General features: G+C 54.0%; 1 protein-coding gene across 3 annotated transcripts; it reads left to right on the forward strand.

Moving 5' to 3' along the window:
- Nucleotides 1–371: 371 nt before the first annotated feature.
- CCR7 (C-C motif chemokine receptor 7) lies at nucleotides 372–13,944 on the forward strand. 3 transcript variants are annotated; one of them, XM_047846027.1, is made up of 4 exons: nucleotides 372–443; nucleotides 4,978–5,159; nucleotides 6,662–6,711; nucleotides 9,638–13,944. In XM_047846027.1, exons 3-4 carry the CDS (start codon nucleotides 6,670–6,672, stop codon nucleotides 10,715–10,717), a joined length of 1,122 nt encoding a protein of 373 aa, XP_047701983.1. In that variant the 5' UTR covers nucleotides 372–443; nucleotides 4,978–5,159; nucleotides 6,662–6,669; the 3' UTR covers nucleotides 10,718–13,944. The 3 variants fall into 3 exon arrangements, with proteins under 3 accessions (XP_047701983.1, XP_047701981.1, XP_047701982.1); XM_047846026.1 differs by having other exon boundaries at nucleotides 378–443; nucleotides 4,978–5,209; XM_047846025.1 differs by lacking the exon at nucleotides 4,978–5,159 and having other exon boundaries at nucleotides 376–443.
- Nucleotides 13,945–14,154: the final 210 nt, after the last annotated feature.

The raw sequence follows: 14,154 nt of genomic DNA on the forward strand, positions 1-14,154 counted from the left end.
TGTTTGGGAAATGTAGTTCCCTGTGACACTGAGCAGGGCAGAGGAAGGATGGAGATAACCCCTCATTCACCTCTGATTCTCTGGCCCGTGAGATTCAGTCTATAAACACGTGTCAAATCTATAACTGGCCCGTATTCTCCTGCCTTGGGCTGGGATCTGTCTGTTGGACTATACAGGGGGCTTTTTGAATATAAATAACCTGATGATTCATGATCCTATGACCAATGAGTGGGCTATCACTGTCACCTTCTCATTCCCCTTGGTTCCAGAAAGCACTATAGGGTTGAGGCCGGATTGGAGGGAGGAGCGGGGGTAGGAGGGGCAGAGAAGAGGGTGGCTGCTCTCACAACTTAAAAGCACTTCCTCCCCAGACAGTGAGAGCTCAAGACCCGGCACAGCCTTCCTGTGTGGTTTCAGCCGCCCAGAGAGTGTCATGGACCTGGGTGAGTGAGCCTCCTATGTGAGAAAAAGCAGTACTGGGGTCACTCTGACATCCAGCCTGACTTTGTGGAATGGAGGTGGAGGAGGGGGATGGAAGGTATGGAGGAGCCTCCTGAGGAATCAGGTTCTGAATTTGGTGTCTGCTCCCAGAGAGTGCCACCCTGTTCTCCCAGGCATGGTGGATGCACCTGTCAGACCTGGGGAAGGGGGTAACCATCGGTACCAGGAAAGACAAGGCAGAGTGAGGTTGTGTCTTTCTAGAACAGTAGGGACGGGAGAAGGCTGCAGGGCTAGGGTTGGTGGTGATCTGGACGGCACCTGTTCTCATCTCAGCTCGGGGTGATGGGTGAGGCTCTCTAGGACCTGTTCCATCAGGGACAAAGTCTCCCCAGAGGGCTCTGGGCCCCTCCGCTTCCCGTCTTCCCTCTGATTTCCACTTTATCACCTGCTAACCAGGGATCAGAAGCTCTGTTACCTCAGGGTTGCGAGGAGGAGTGAATAGGAGATGATGCCTTGTGCCAGTGGTATAGGCGGTGCAAATGCAAGCCGGCTGCCCACCTCTCTGGCTTTGCCGCCGCCTCTTGCAGGTTAAAGGCTGGGTGGGCTAGGGGAGATGGGACCGCAATGGGCCATTCAGTTTGAAGTCAGAGCCCAGGCCTCCAGCACAGCCTCTGCGTCACTTCATTGCTTTTTCTGCCCTGGCAGATGAGTCTTCCCTTTAAAAAGCCTGTCCTCTGGTCTAACCTCAGTCTTAACTAGAGGGAACGAAGCTCTTGAGAGGGTTTTGAGGGGTACGTCCAGCTCCAGACACCCCATTTGTAAATCTCAGCTGTGAAGTCAGACCCGGCTGAGGCTACAAAGGCCAGGTTCCTGGATGGTTCATTCTCACCAGCAAGCGAAGCACCACGGCGGCCTCAAAGCCGCAAGAGGTTGGCTTTAAAAAGTGAAGGTTCACTGGTGCTGTCCTCATACTCCTCCCACCACACCACAGCTTCTTGCCTTTACTCTACCTCCCCCACACCTGCCCGGAACCCTGGGCGGACAGAGCGATCAGCTGTAAAGGGGTTAAAGTAGCCACCCACCCCACCACCTGGGGCTCCTGGGAAGGTGGGGTCTGATCTTTACCTCTCCATCACAGGTGCTTTGGGGGTGTGAGCAGAAAGTATCTGTGGAATGAATGAATGACATCGAGAACTCTGAGTTGATTTTAGTTTTTAAAAATCTCTTCCAACCTCCTCTCCTGCCAGCAGCCTGCTCGCTAATCCCACTCCCCAGACCCCACCACTTACCATAATCACAGAACGCAGGCATCACCCCCTAAGAAGCGGTCCCTGACTCTCTGTGTGACCTCTGTGAAGGGAAACCAAGCAGGGTCCCAGTGGTGTGATGGGAAATGTTGGAAAACCTGCTCCCCACCCCCCGACCCCCCTAGGAGGAAGGGCTCTGATTGGTAGTTCTTGCCAATTTCCATTGTGTAAATTCTCCCGCCATGGTTAATTTCAAGCCTTAGACAATTTCAAGGGATGAAAGGGCTGAGCAGGAGTCAGGGAAGGCTGTACACAACTAGCTCCCTGGGCCTGTGAGAACCAGCTCTCTAGTCCACCACTGAGGGTCCCCCACCCCTCCCCAACCTAGGTTTGGGGAGCTAGTCTCACAGGCTTTGATGCGGGGAAGGAGGGCAACCTCTGGTTTAGGAGAAAGGGATGTTCTTGCCTGCCTCACTCAACTCAAGAGAGAGCCCCAACGGCCAAGCCTGAAATGCTGGTAAGAAGGGAAGCCACTGAGAGAAGCGTTGCTCAGAACGGACTCTGGACGGTTGGTTAAGGCGTGTGGGCCACAGAGGATCTGTTTTTCTCTCTTCATCTGCCCAGCAGGGAGCAAGAGGTGGGTGAGGAGACAGAGTTTCTGTTACACAAAATGAAAACACTGAAGCAGGACTGAACTGGTCTTTGATTCACGATTTGAATGAGCACCCCCCACTCCAAGCATCCTCCCCACCTTCGAGGGAGGAAACTTAAGACCTCAGAATTCTCCAAAGCAGAGAAGAAAAAAATGAGCCCATCAGAGACTTCTCTCTCATAGCTTGACCTGAAATGGTGGCAGAGGGGTATTGAAGGAACTCAGGGCCAACGCCTCCCGGCCTTTTGGGGGCCTGGCTGGGTGGGGGTGGGGGTGGGAATGGTACAGCCTGAGGGGGCTGTTGGAGGAATCTCTCCTCTTGGTTTGGCACCTTCTTTCCATCGGCTATCACTGATGGGCGAATTGGGGCATGACAAGTCTCGTGGAGTGAGAGACACATATGTCAACAAGCCACTGAGACAGAGCGAGATACAAAGCTGATGGGGCAAGCGTGAGGCACTTGGGAAGCTCAAAGAAAAGAATAGTGAGCATGGGTCAGAGGGGCATTTCGGTTGGGTTTTGAAAGGTGGGTAAGCGTCACCAAACCAGACAAGGAGGAACAGGGATGCGGGATGTGGCAGGGATAACAATTTTCATCAGAGGCCAATAAGTCAAATGCCCTTATGTCAGGGCAGATGTGGGGCCAGTTCTGCGATGTTAGAGGGATAGAAACAACAGAACTGGATGATCCGCAAGATATGGGAAAGTAAGGATTCCCATCCTGCCCCATGGAGGTCCCTATACACAGTGGGTTCATCAGAAATGTAATGGGATGCAGTCGTGAGAGTTCCATTCCAATCTCAGATCGGTCTCTTAGAAGCTGTGTGGCCCCACGCAAGTGGCTTAACCTCTCTGGGCCTCTATTTTTGGGAATATAGTATGAACATCGCAAGACATCGCTCACAAGATGTTACAAGGGAGACATACACAAAGACTAAAGGGAAGAACAAAAGAGGGGTTAGGAGTGTGGTTTCTGGAGATGGAAGGATTCAAAGCCCAACTCCACTACTAGCTGACCGTGTGACTCTGGGAAAATTACCAATCTCGCTGTGCTTCAGTTTCCTCAGTGCCAGATGGGGATACCAGGAATACCTACCTCAGGTCTTCTGTGAGGATGAAATTATCAGAACTGGGAAGGGTTTGGTGTGGACTGAGAGCTCAGTGGGATCTGAATGATATCACTGGATAAAACACTTGATATCACAGTGACTGCAGGGTTCAACAGCCCTGCCTACTGCCTGAAGGGCACCCCCCCCCAGTTCTCCCACCTTCTCTCCAAATTTCCTTACTGCTTCCTTGCTTCTTCCCTCCCCTTCTCCACTGCCTCCTCTCCCTCCAACCCTGCCCCCTGTAAAAAAAAAAAAAAAAAAAAGTGTCAGCAGGTGAGGAATTCCAGAGAGGAAAAAGTCTGGGGGGCTTTGCAGGGGGCAGCTGATGGGCAGCTATAATTCTCTGGGCAGCCTGGAGGGCCCGGAAAATGTGGAGATGCAAGTTCAGGATTTGGGGGAGTAACTGACCAGCAGTCCCCTCCTCCCAGACAGGGAGGCAGTTTCCCTTGCTGGGGGCTCAGGCTGGAGTTCTAGGGAATTTTCTTTCCATTATGATTATTACTAGAAACTCAAGAACTCAGAAAATACCCAACATGTAAGTCACCCACTTCTCAACCCCTGAGATTCCCAACGTCAGTGACCTCACCCAAGCTGGTGCTCAGGGTCCATCGCTTTATGACTTTGTGCCAGACAGAAGCAATCTGACTCATGGCCGTTGACCAGGCTCCTGTCCCACCAACAGAGTTCCCCTAAATTCCCATTTGATAACCTTTCTTGAAAACGGCCTATTTTTGTTCTACAAATCCTTGCTCATCCGCCATTTCCAACACACCTGGAATGAGAAATCATCTACACACACACACACACACACACACACACACACCCTGGTCTCGCCCCATTTCTCTTGCCCTCCACCGGTGAGCAAAGGAATGGGACAGGGCCCAGGAGGAGAAGGGGTGATGGAGTAAAATAGAGACACCTCTTGCTCCTTGTATCTCACCCGTTGTGACTTAATCAAACCTTTGAGGTTTCTCAGTTCTCACTGACAGTCAAAACGAGCTTTCTCTAGAGTAACGAAATATTTGTACGTGTTTAAAGAAACCTCGAGCGCTTCACGCCAAGATGAGTCAGTGGAGGCTGGGCTGTGCGCGTTGGACCCTGACGAGAGCGTGGCTGAAGTGAAGACGTGGGCTTGGGCAGGGCCCCTCCGGGTAATTCAGCAAGGAAGGCGGATGGGAGAGGGGGGCTAGGATGTTGCATGACAATCTGTTCCCCACCAGGGAACAAGGGGGGCAAGCTGGGGACAACAGGCTAGTGGGTGCCTGCCCTCAGAAAGAGAAGACAGCCAGGAAGGCAGGTCCATGAGGCAAGACCATGAGGGTCTTGACTGCCATACTAAGCTAAGGGGGCTTCCTCCTTAGGGGTGGATGGCGAGGTCCTCAGGATTTCGGAGGACAGCTGGTCGGGGTGGGCATCAGAGGTCAGCCTCAGAAAGACGTGTCTAGCAGTAGTGTGCCGCATAACTTGCTTGACGTGAGAGAAATACCTATTTGCTTATGTGGCCTGATGCCCTTCCTCCTTCACTCAGGAACCCCCAAGCCCAGAATCCCCCGCGTTAGGCTCTCCATCAGAGCACACGGTGTGTGAATTGGGTGTCGTGCAGAGAGGCTTCCAGCAGGTGGCGCTGTGGCCAAGGAAACAGACTCTGGTGCTCTCCCTCTTGGAAGCAGAATTCCTCGCTGCTGGAAGAGGGCCCCCGGCTTCCAGAAGGTGCCTGAAGCACAGTCCGAAGCATTTCCCTGTCCCTGCTGAGGCTGGAGGTGCGACCGGCCTGCAAGTCCTGCCTGGGCATACATTGGTGGCACCCCAGTTATTGACTGTCCTGTGGGCCAGGCCCTGGCTGGGAACTGAGGGTCCTGTTATTATAGGGAGGGGGCTACAAAGGCAAGAAAGCACAATTCCTGCCCTCCGGGTGCTCTCAGAAGGTTAGGTGATCTGTACATAAAGTACCCTGTGAACTGTCCTCCCTGCTCAGGCTCAGAGGAAGTAAGCTCCGGCTCCAGCCCCTCAGCTCCTCTACAAAGCCGAACTGAGCAGCCAACTGTCCATCTTCTGACCGCAGCACACCAGGCCTGTGCTCACCTACGGTCTCGGCCTGCTGCTCAGACTCAAGGAGAGCCTCCTGGCTTCCAGAATGTACCCAGGGCACACTCTGGACAGGCCAGACAGGGTCCCTTCCCCACAGCTGAACACGTTCCCCTTTCCCACATCACACGAGGCCCCGGATTAGAAAGAAGTTAAAGAGAGAACGTATACACACACTCAGTCAAGCCAAAAAAGTAGTTACTTCAGAGAAGTCTCCCATCATACCACACTGTCACAGGACAGTGTCCCCTCAGGCCATCCTGGTGCTCTCTCTCCCTTGGAAGAAGGGGAAGCAGGGCATTCATTCGTTCATTCATTCACCAACACACAATTCCCGGGTGCCTTCTTGATTTGGGGTCTGCGCTGGGTAAAAGGGAAGAGATCCCTGCTCTAAAAGCAGGCTGAGAGAACAGGCAAAGTAAACCACCAGTTGGCCTTGATGAATGTCACTTGAATGAGAGGCTATGGAGGCAGATGGGTCCCCAGAGCACTTTCCCATCTTTGAGATGCCAGGAAATAACCTCACTCCTCCACCCATCCCTGTGACATTACCCTACTTCCTCAGCTGGCCTCACCCAGAAGACACTCAGGGCTGTATTTGGGGCTGCCCACTCACCTGGGTGTAGGAAAAATGCTCCCCAGTGGCTACTGGCACCAGAACGGTGCAGGACACACACACACACACACACACACACACACACACACACCCTGCCCACCACCACCTCAGGGCTGTGCTACCCATATAACCTAGACTGGGAGGGGCCGCTCAGACCCAGGTGTCAAGGTCAATCAAAATTCAGCCTTGAGGGGTGGTATGGGCCAGAGTGGACTTTCCAACTCCAGAAGACACCCTGAAGAACCAAGAAGGGGGTGGGGAGCAGGGACTGCCCGCTGATCCCACTCCTTCCCAGGACCTCAGAGTAGAGAACGAGGAGGAGAGGGCGGCAAGGCTGGGCAGGCAGCCAGGTGCTTCAAGGCACAATCTGGTTCTGATGTTCCAGGCAAATGTGGTGCCTGGGGCTTGTGATGAAAGTTCCCAGCAGTGCCCCCACCCCTCCCAGAGGCTTTCTTTCATAACAAATCCCTGGCCCTGCCACGCAATAACTTTCTCACCTTGTCTCCTACAGGGAAACCAATGAAAAGCGTGCTGGTGGTGGCTCTCCTTGTCATTTTCCAGGTGAGATCTGTGGCCGAGAAAAGCTCTGTTCCCTCCTCCATACCCCCTCCCCAAGTCCCCCCCTTCCCATCCCTGGGGTCCTGGTGGAAGAGGTGGGCACTTGCTGGAAGGAAATAGACCCAGACACAAACCCACTCGTTATTCCTTAAGCTGATGGCCATCCCTCTCCATCTGCTGAGTGACCTACAAAGCCACAGATGGTCTCTGAATGTCCTTTACTCCATTTAAATGAAAACATGGGGTCAGGGAATAAGACACCACTGTCTCCCCCGCCCCACGTCCACTGTCACCATCCAGGATCCAGAAATGTGGGCTCCATCTGAGTTCGTGGGAAGGAACTGCACAAAGCAAAGGCTGTGAGGTGACTGGAGTCTGTGCATATGTATGCACAGCCACACATGTAAAACTTCATACGTGAGCTGAGAGAACCCTTGGTCTGGTGGCCTGGTTACTATCCAGTTACCGCAAAGCTGTCTCCCTCCCCCAGTGTCCAGCCGAAGCCTCCCCTGGAGCCCCAGTCCCTTCTGTGAAGTCAAGAGGCCCATTTGAGCCCCACTTAATGGGGAGGGAAGAAAGGATGAGGCCTGGGACACTGGGGGTGGGGGGTGGTGCACATACTTTATGGGGGCCAGAACTCTGCAGGAGCAAAGTCCCCCAGTTTACAACGTTCTGCTTCGCAATCCCAGAAACGGAGACAGGAAATCTGGCCCCGTGAAGTACCAGAGTTAGAAGAAACTGTAACTCATACAGTCTACTCTCTTCCATTTGTTCAGGGCGGGAGCTCTCTTGGAGGGGGAGGGGGGGGGGGCTGAGGCCAGAACTGGAGAGGCAGTCCTTCAGAATTTGGCGCTTCCCCAGGTCTGGAGGCCAGAGGGGCAGCTTTCCAAGAGCTCCGGCCAGAGGCAGGCCCCAACCTGGGCGCTGTTCCCAAAACCCCATCCCAGAGGCCCCCCGGAGCTTGGGCTGCAGCCCACAGCCTGGCCCCCCTCCTCATCACCACTCACTCCCCTCTTGCTTCCCATTTCCAGGCCTCGGGAGGGGCTGTGTTGCTGCAAGTGGAGCCTGGAAGGTTGGGGAGGGGACAAGACAGCTGGGGCTCATTCTTCTCTTTCCTTGGGGGGAGGGGGGTGGCTCAGATGGGGCAGGATGTGGTGGGGCTGAAGGCTACAGAGGCATCAAGCCTGGTGGCCTGGAGCCAGGAGGTAATAAAGGGGAGAAAGAGAAGGCGGGACAGGGTGGTGGGGAGCATGCTTCATAGCTGGGTGTACCCCCTTATGTCCAGGGACCCCGGACTTAAAATCCTGGGCCTTACCATGGGTTGGCTGAGAGCAATCAGCCTCTTCCAGGACTCCCAGGCTGCCATCATGCCCACATGAGGGAAAGGGGGTTGTCACTGATATTTGCTCAAGATAGCAAAGCCCAAAGAAAAGGCTCCTGGACATTAGTTTGTCCTTGTTCTGTCCCCAAGCAGGACAGTGATTTCAGAAATCGGAAGTAAGAAAGAGAGAGACAGGATGTGGGGAAGTCAGTAGACTGGGTTCCACTCTGGCTATGTAACTTTGAGCGAGGCTCTCCAAGAGCCTCCCTTTCCTCAGCTCTAAAGTCACTCCAGCTCCCCAGTTGTATGCAAACCCCATCCTGTTGAGCTGCCCAGAGCCCACTTCCCAGAGGAGGGACCGTGGGCTTCCTGAGGCGATCTTGCAGCCCCACTGCCAGGCTGCACAGGCTTAGCCATCGCTGTGCGCTGAGGCACGGGGCAGGCGGACGTGAGTCCTCCTTCATTGATAAAATCACAGCAGGCTGCCTGAACCCTCACCCTGCCCTGCAGACAGGCTAAAAAAAGCCCTGAGCAGCTGAGCCTGGCTGATTGGGATCTGCCGGAAGAGACTGCAAGGAAGAAAGAGACAGAGAGGTAGGGGAAGAGGGTAGCACAGAGGGAGAGGGAGACAGAACCACACTCTCTTCCTGAGGTGCAGGGAGGACTCCGTCACAGCTGAGGAGGCTATGGCCCAGTGGTGCATCAACCACTCCTGCCATGCTGTGCAGTTGAGTGCACTTGGGCCCACATTGTCTGAGCCCCTACTGCGTGCCGGGCACGGTGCCTCGGGCCCCAGGGATTCATAGAATTCTTCGAGTCCCTAACCACCCAAAGTCGCAGCAGCTCACCCCACACCAGGGTTTCAAGGCCTCTCAACCAAGCATTTGCCTTCCTCTCTTCTCGCTCTAGGCCCTCCTCAACCTTAACCCCAAGGTGGATTTTCCCTTAAAAGCTCAAGTATTTTGTAGGCTCCCTGGAAAAAATCTTTCTAGCAGATTCTAAAGGAGGCTCAAGAAGAAAGGCACACATCCCAACTCTCCTGGAGTTTCCAGGTGCCAGAACCTAAGTTAGGCCCCTCGCCACAGCCACGTGAGGGAGATAGTCCCCATGTCCATTCCACAGATGAGAAAACTGAGGCCCAGAGATAAAGTGTGTTCATCTGGCCCAAGGCTCATCTGACCCCAAAACCCAGACACTTTCCAGTCCCCCATCAGGGCATGTAGTGACAAGTGTCTCAGAGATGGCAAGATCAGACCCTTGCTACCTATTAGAAATGCAGAATCTTGGGTTCCAGCCTATTAAATCAGGACATGCATTTTGACAAGATCGCCGGATAATTCATATGTGTGTTAAAATTTGGGAAGCACTGGTTTCACACCAAAGAACCACCTGGAAAGTGGCCCAGATCCATAGAGCCCTGCCCTCTGAGATTATGGTTTGTCTCAAGTAGGGTCCGAGAATTTGCAGGTGATGCTGATGATGCCAGTGGTGGGGGCCACACGTTGAAACCACTGCCCTGGGGCAATCCCAGGGCAGCAAGATTCGCTGAACTGAGCTGGAAACCACTTCACTAAGCTGGATCATGTTGCCCTATTCCCGTCCCCGCAGGTGTGCCTGTGCCAAGATGAGGTCACAGATGATTACATCGGAGAAAATACCACGGTGGACTACACGCTGTATGAGTCCGTATGCTTCAAGAAAGACGTGCGGAACTTTAAAGCCTGGTTCCTGCCAGTCATGTACTCCGTCATCTGTTTCATGGGTCTGCTGGGCAACGGGCTGGTTGTGCTGACCTACATCTATTTCAAGAGGCTCAAGACCATGACCGATACCTACCTGCTCAACCTGGCCATGGCAGACATCCTCTTCCTCCTGACCCTTCCCTTCTGGGCATACAGCGCGGCCAAGTCCTGGGCCTTCGGCGTCCACATTTGCAAGATCATCTTTGGCATCTACAAGATAAGCTTCTTCAGCGGCATGTTGCTGCTTCTTTGTATCAGCATTGACCGCTACGTGGCCATTGTCCAGGCCGTGTCGGCCCACCGACACCGCGCCCGCGTCCTTTTCATCAGCAAGCTCTCCTGTGTGGGCATCTGGATGCTGGCCATGGTGCTGTCCACCCCAGAGCTGATGTACAGCGGCCTCCAGAAGAGCAGCAGCGAACAAGCACTGCGGTGCTCCCTCATCACTGAGCACGTGGAAGCCCTGATCACCATCCAGGTGGCCCAGATGGTGGTGGGCTTTCTGATCCCCCTGGGGGCCATGAGCTTCTGCTACCTCGTCATCATCCGCACCCTGCTCCAGGCACGCAACTTTGAGCGCAACAAAGCCATCAAGGTCATCATCGCTGTGGTCGTGGTCTTTATAGCCTTCCAGCTGCCCTACAATGGGGTGGTCCTGGCCCAGACGGTGGCCAATTTCAACATCACCGGCAGCGGCAGCTGTGAGCTCAGCAAGCAGCTCGACATCGCCTACGACATCACCTACAGCCTGGCCTGCGTCCGCTGCTGCGTCAACCCTTTCTTATACGCTTTCATTGGCGTCAAGTTCAGAAGCGATCTCTTCAAACTCTTCAAGGACTTGGGCTGCCTGAGCCAGGAGCGGCTCCGTCAGTGGTCTTCCTGCCGCCACACCCGGCGCTCCTCCATGAGTGTGGAGGCTGAGACCACCACCACCTTCTCCCCGTAGGAGGCTCCTCTGCCAGGACTAGATGGACCTCCCCCAGGGCCCCTGGGCTGGGGATAGGGAGCAGATGACTTGGGCTCCAAAAACTGCAGAGGGAAAAGCAGTCCTGGCTGTTAAGTTTTATCTCGTGGGGAAAGCCCGTGCCGCAGCCCGGGCTTCACCCCGGCCCTAGCTACCTCCACCAAGGTTGCAAAGAGTTGTGGCCGATGAGCCACACCAAGTCCTGCAACACTCCCAAACCGAGGCTGTTGTCTCCCAAACCAAAAACCCAAAGTGGAAGTCGGAATACGGTCCACACTCTTGGGGTGAACAAGTAGTTGGTGACAGGTAGGCTGGTGGAGGGGGCCCGGCGGGTCCTCTGAAGGAAACTCCTTCTGACCTAGAATGACATCCTCCCTGAGATTCAAGGGCTGAGACAAGGTCTTCCAGAAAACAAGGCTTTGTCTCCAAGACCAGAGATGGTGGGGAGGCTTGGCATGGCAGCGAGAGGGGGACGCCAGGGGGCCCAACTCCGACTTTCTGCCTTCATCGCTTTTTCCACTGTCATCTGAGCCAGCAAGAAATGGCAGCCTCTAGGCCTCCCCCAAAGCACACTTGCCCCTCGCCTGCCACCTCTCATCAGGCTGCTGCCCTCCCAGGCTCTCCTCGGGGAGGGGTGTGGTGTTTCTTGCAGGTCAGGCCAGCTGCTTCTGCCCGGCCAAAGCCACGCTCCCAGCCAGGATTCTGGGGCAAGGATGACGTGTGGCCAGCCCTTCTCGGGTCTCAGCTCTGCTCAGATGGAGGAGAGGGCAGGGAGAGGGGTTAGGGGCCAGGGAGGGGTGACAGTGCTGGCTGCCAAAGACAAATGAGCTGCTTTTTGTTCTTAGTCGTGGGGACAAAAAACTCTCATTCTGTCCAGCACGGTTTACTCACATACAAATACAAGTTTTCCCTTGAGGAAACAACAGCTTTAAAAGAAGGGAACATTTTTTGATAAATGACAAATGGGCATGTTCCTGTTTTGCAAACTCTCACTTCCCACCTGACCACCCCCACTCCTCTCTTTGCCCCGGTCTTCATTGCTCAGAGATGCTCGGAGCCACGAGGTCTGCCGAGCTATGTCCTGAGCCCATCCAATGACACAGCCCCAAGAGACTAAAAGAAGCAGGGGGAGGGGAGGCACAAGGTGCCTGTCTTGCAAATGCCCTTCCAGAGCTCATGGGAGAGGACCTAAGCCTGCACCATCAGCAGTGATCTAGAGACACGAGTGTGAGCTGACCTTTGGAAAGAACCAAGTTGTCCCTGTAACCTCAATGGCTGGGAGCTCTCCCTGACCTTTAGGAACATTTATACACTGATCTGCTCATCTGTCCCAGCTCAGCCTGGAACCAGAGCCCCTGACCCTTTGTCAGTCCCTTCAAGTTCCCCAAAATGGTGTTTCCAGGGAGGGCCTCCCCCTGGGCACAGAGACCACAGCATGCTGGATTAAGGGGGCTTGGGATGAGACCCATGTGATAGGCTTACCCTTTGCTGGCTGCTTGAAAGCCAAGTTCACCCACGTCCCTCCCTACTGACCATTGTTGCAGCAATAGCCAATGTATGGTTACCCACCATGGAGGCAAGAATCAAGAAATAGCCAATGTATGGTTACCCACCATGGAGGCAAGAATCAAGAAACAGCCACTGCCCTCCACGTATATCCATGTCCCTGAGTGCCCTGATGCCCAGAACCTGACCCCTCCAAGCCAGAGCGGAAGTTAGCCCAAGCTGTGACGTATGAGGAGGGGTCTAAAGGGCCCTGAGCACCAATACTTGGGGGCCTGATGCGGGGAAGGGGGTGACATTCATGCAAAGGTGATTCCATCAACTTTACAAAGCGAAAAAAAAAGCCTGTCTGGTAATGAAGCCCATTGTCCAATTTCACAAGCACATTACCTTACCCTCCGCCGTGGGATGCCCTGGGCACTGTTTGTCAGCCGGCTTCCACACTGGGAACCGGCGCCCTGGGAAAAAGGAACCCGGCACGGACGCAGTCAGCGTGGGGCAGTGCTTGCCGCAGCAGCATTAAATATTAAATGGTGCAGCTGCAAATGTGTGTGCACGAGTGTGGGGAGAAAGGGGGAGCCCCAGAGTGCCTGTGGGACCCCCAGAGGAGTGTGGAGCCCACTGGTGTGCACATCCTAACGAGGGCACAGGCAGGAAACCCAGCCTCAGTTCCTGAAGGGAGAAATGTAAAGGAATGGTCGTGAACAGGAAGCCAGTCCAACCGCACGAACATGCCATCTCAGCTTCAAATACATTTTTCTAAAATAACTGGACATCTCCAAGTATTTACAAAACCCCAGCAAAGTTAATTCCCCAAACTGCTCTATCTCAGCTCATTGCTGGCCTGGCCCCTGTTTCCTTGCCCAGCACCCTCATGTGCCTTCAAGGAACTTTGGGGGACCCCTAGGAAGAAAGAATAGACTCACTGGGGAGCACTCCCCCAAGGGCTTCTCTCTCTCTCTCTCTCTCTCTCTCTCTCTCATCTGCTTCATACAACCGCCCCGTCTTCCTAGGTTCATGGCCCCCACAGCCCCCACCCCGTCTCCCACAGCTTCCCCCTTCTTTCCAGCTCCAGCACCTTGCCCCCTAGCTTCCCTGGCTGCAACTCCAGGCCACAAATCTGCCCTTCCAGCCAGAAGCACCACACCTCTAGAATCATGGTTTCACGGAGCTGCAAGGGGCCTCAAAGATCCCCAAAATGGTGTTTCCAGGGAGGGCCTCCAGCTGGCCCAAGCCCCAATCACTCTCTAGATGGGGAAACTGAGGCTCAGAGAGAGGAACTGACTTGCTTAAATAGACACTGCAATGTACGGATACTGGATAAACTTGCTTTGGGCGCCTGAGGATCTGGCAAGATTGTGGAGGCGGATGGGGGAGAGCCGAGGCTCTGGAGACTGGCTGACTGTGAACCTCAACTCTATTGCCTCCCAGCTGTGTGACCTCCAACTGTTGCTCAACTGCTCTGAGTCTCAGATTTCTCAACTGCAAAGTGGAGAGGATTTGGCAAACATTTAGCACGGTGCCTGGAATGCTGCATGTGGCGGTGAGGAGCCCAGCCTCTGCGGCCAGACTGCCTGGCTTGAATCTCAGCTGCGCTACTGGTCTTAGTCTCTCCATGCCTCGGTTTCCTAATCCATGTGATGGAAACAAAAATCATTGCACCTACCTCCTAGGGTTGTCATGAGGAGCAAATAAAATTCATATATGTAAAATGCTTAGAAATCCTTACGGAAGTGTTGTTGATAATCTTTCAGAAATGTTCAAGACATGGTAACTAAAAAAAAAGTTGCTAACCACAAGGAAACCAAATTCAATTCTTTAGCCCCATTTCCATCCTCATACAATTTGTAAATGGAGCTGGAAGACAAGCTGAAGATTAGTCAGTCTGTCCTTCCCACCAATTGTACAGGTGAGCC

Source organism: Prionailurus viverrinus, unplaced genomic scaffold (genome assembly GCF_022837055.1).
Source record: "Prionailurus viverrinus isolate Anna unplaced genomic scaffold, UM_Priviv_1.0 scaffold_35, whole genome shotgun sequence".
Classification (NCBI taxonomy): Eukaryota; Metazoa; Chordata; class Mammalia; order Carnivora; family Felidae; genus Prionailurus; species Prionailurus viverrinus.

Bases quoted from the DNA above. Each gene is read 5' to 3' on its own strand.
- CCR7 (XM_047846025.1), top strand. The intron at 6,712-9,637 runs GTGAGATCTGTG...CCGTCCCCGCAG, and splicing joins CTCTCCTTGTCATTTTCCAG to GTGTGCCTGTGCCAAGATGA.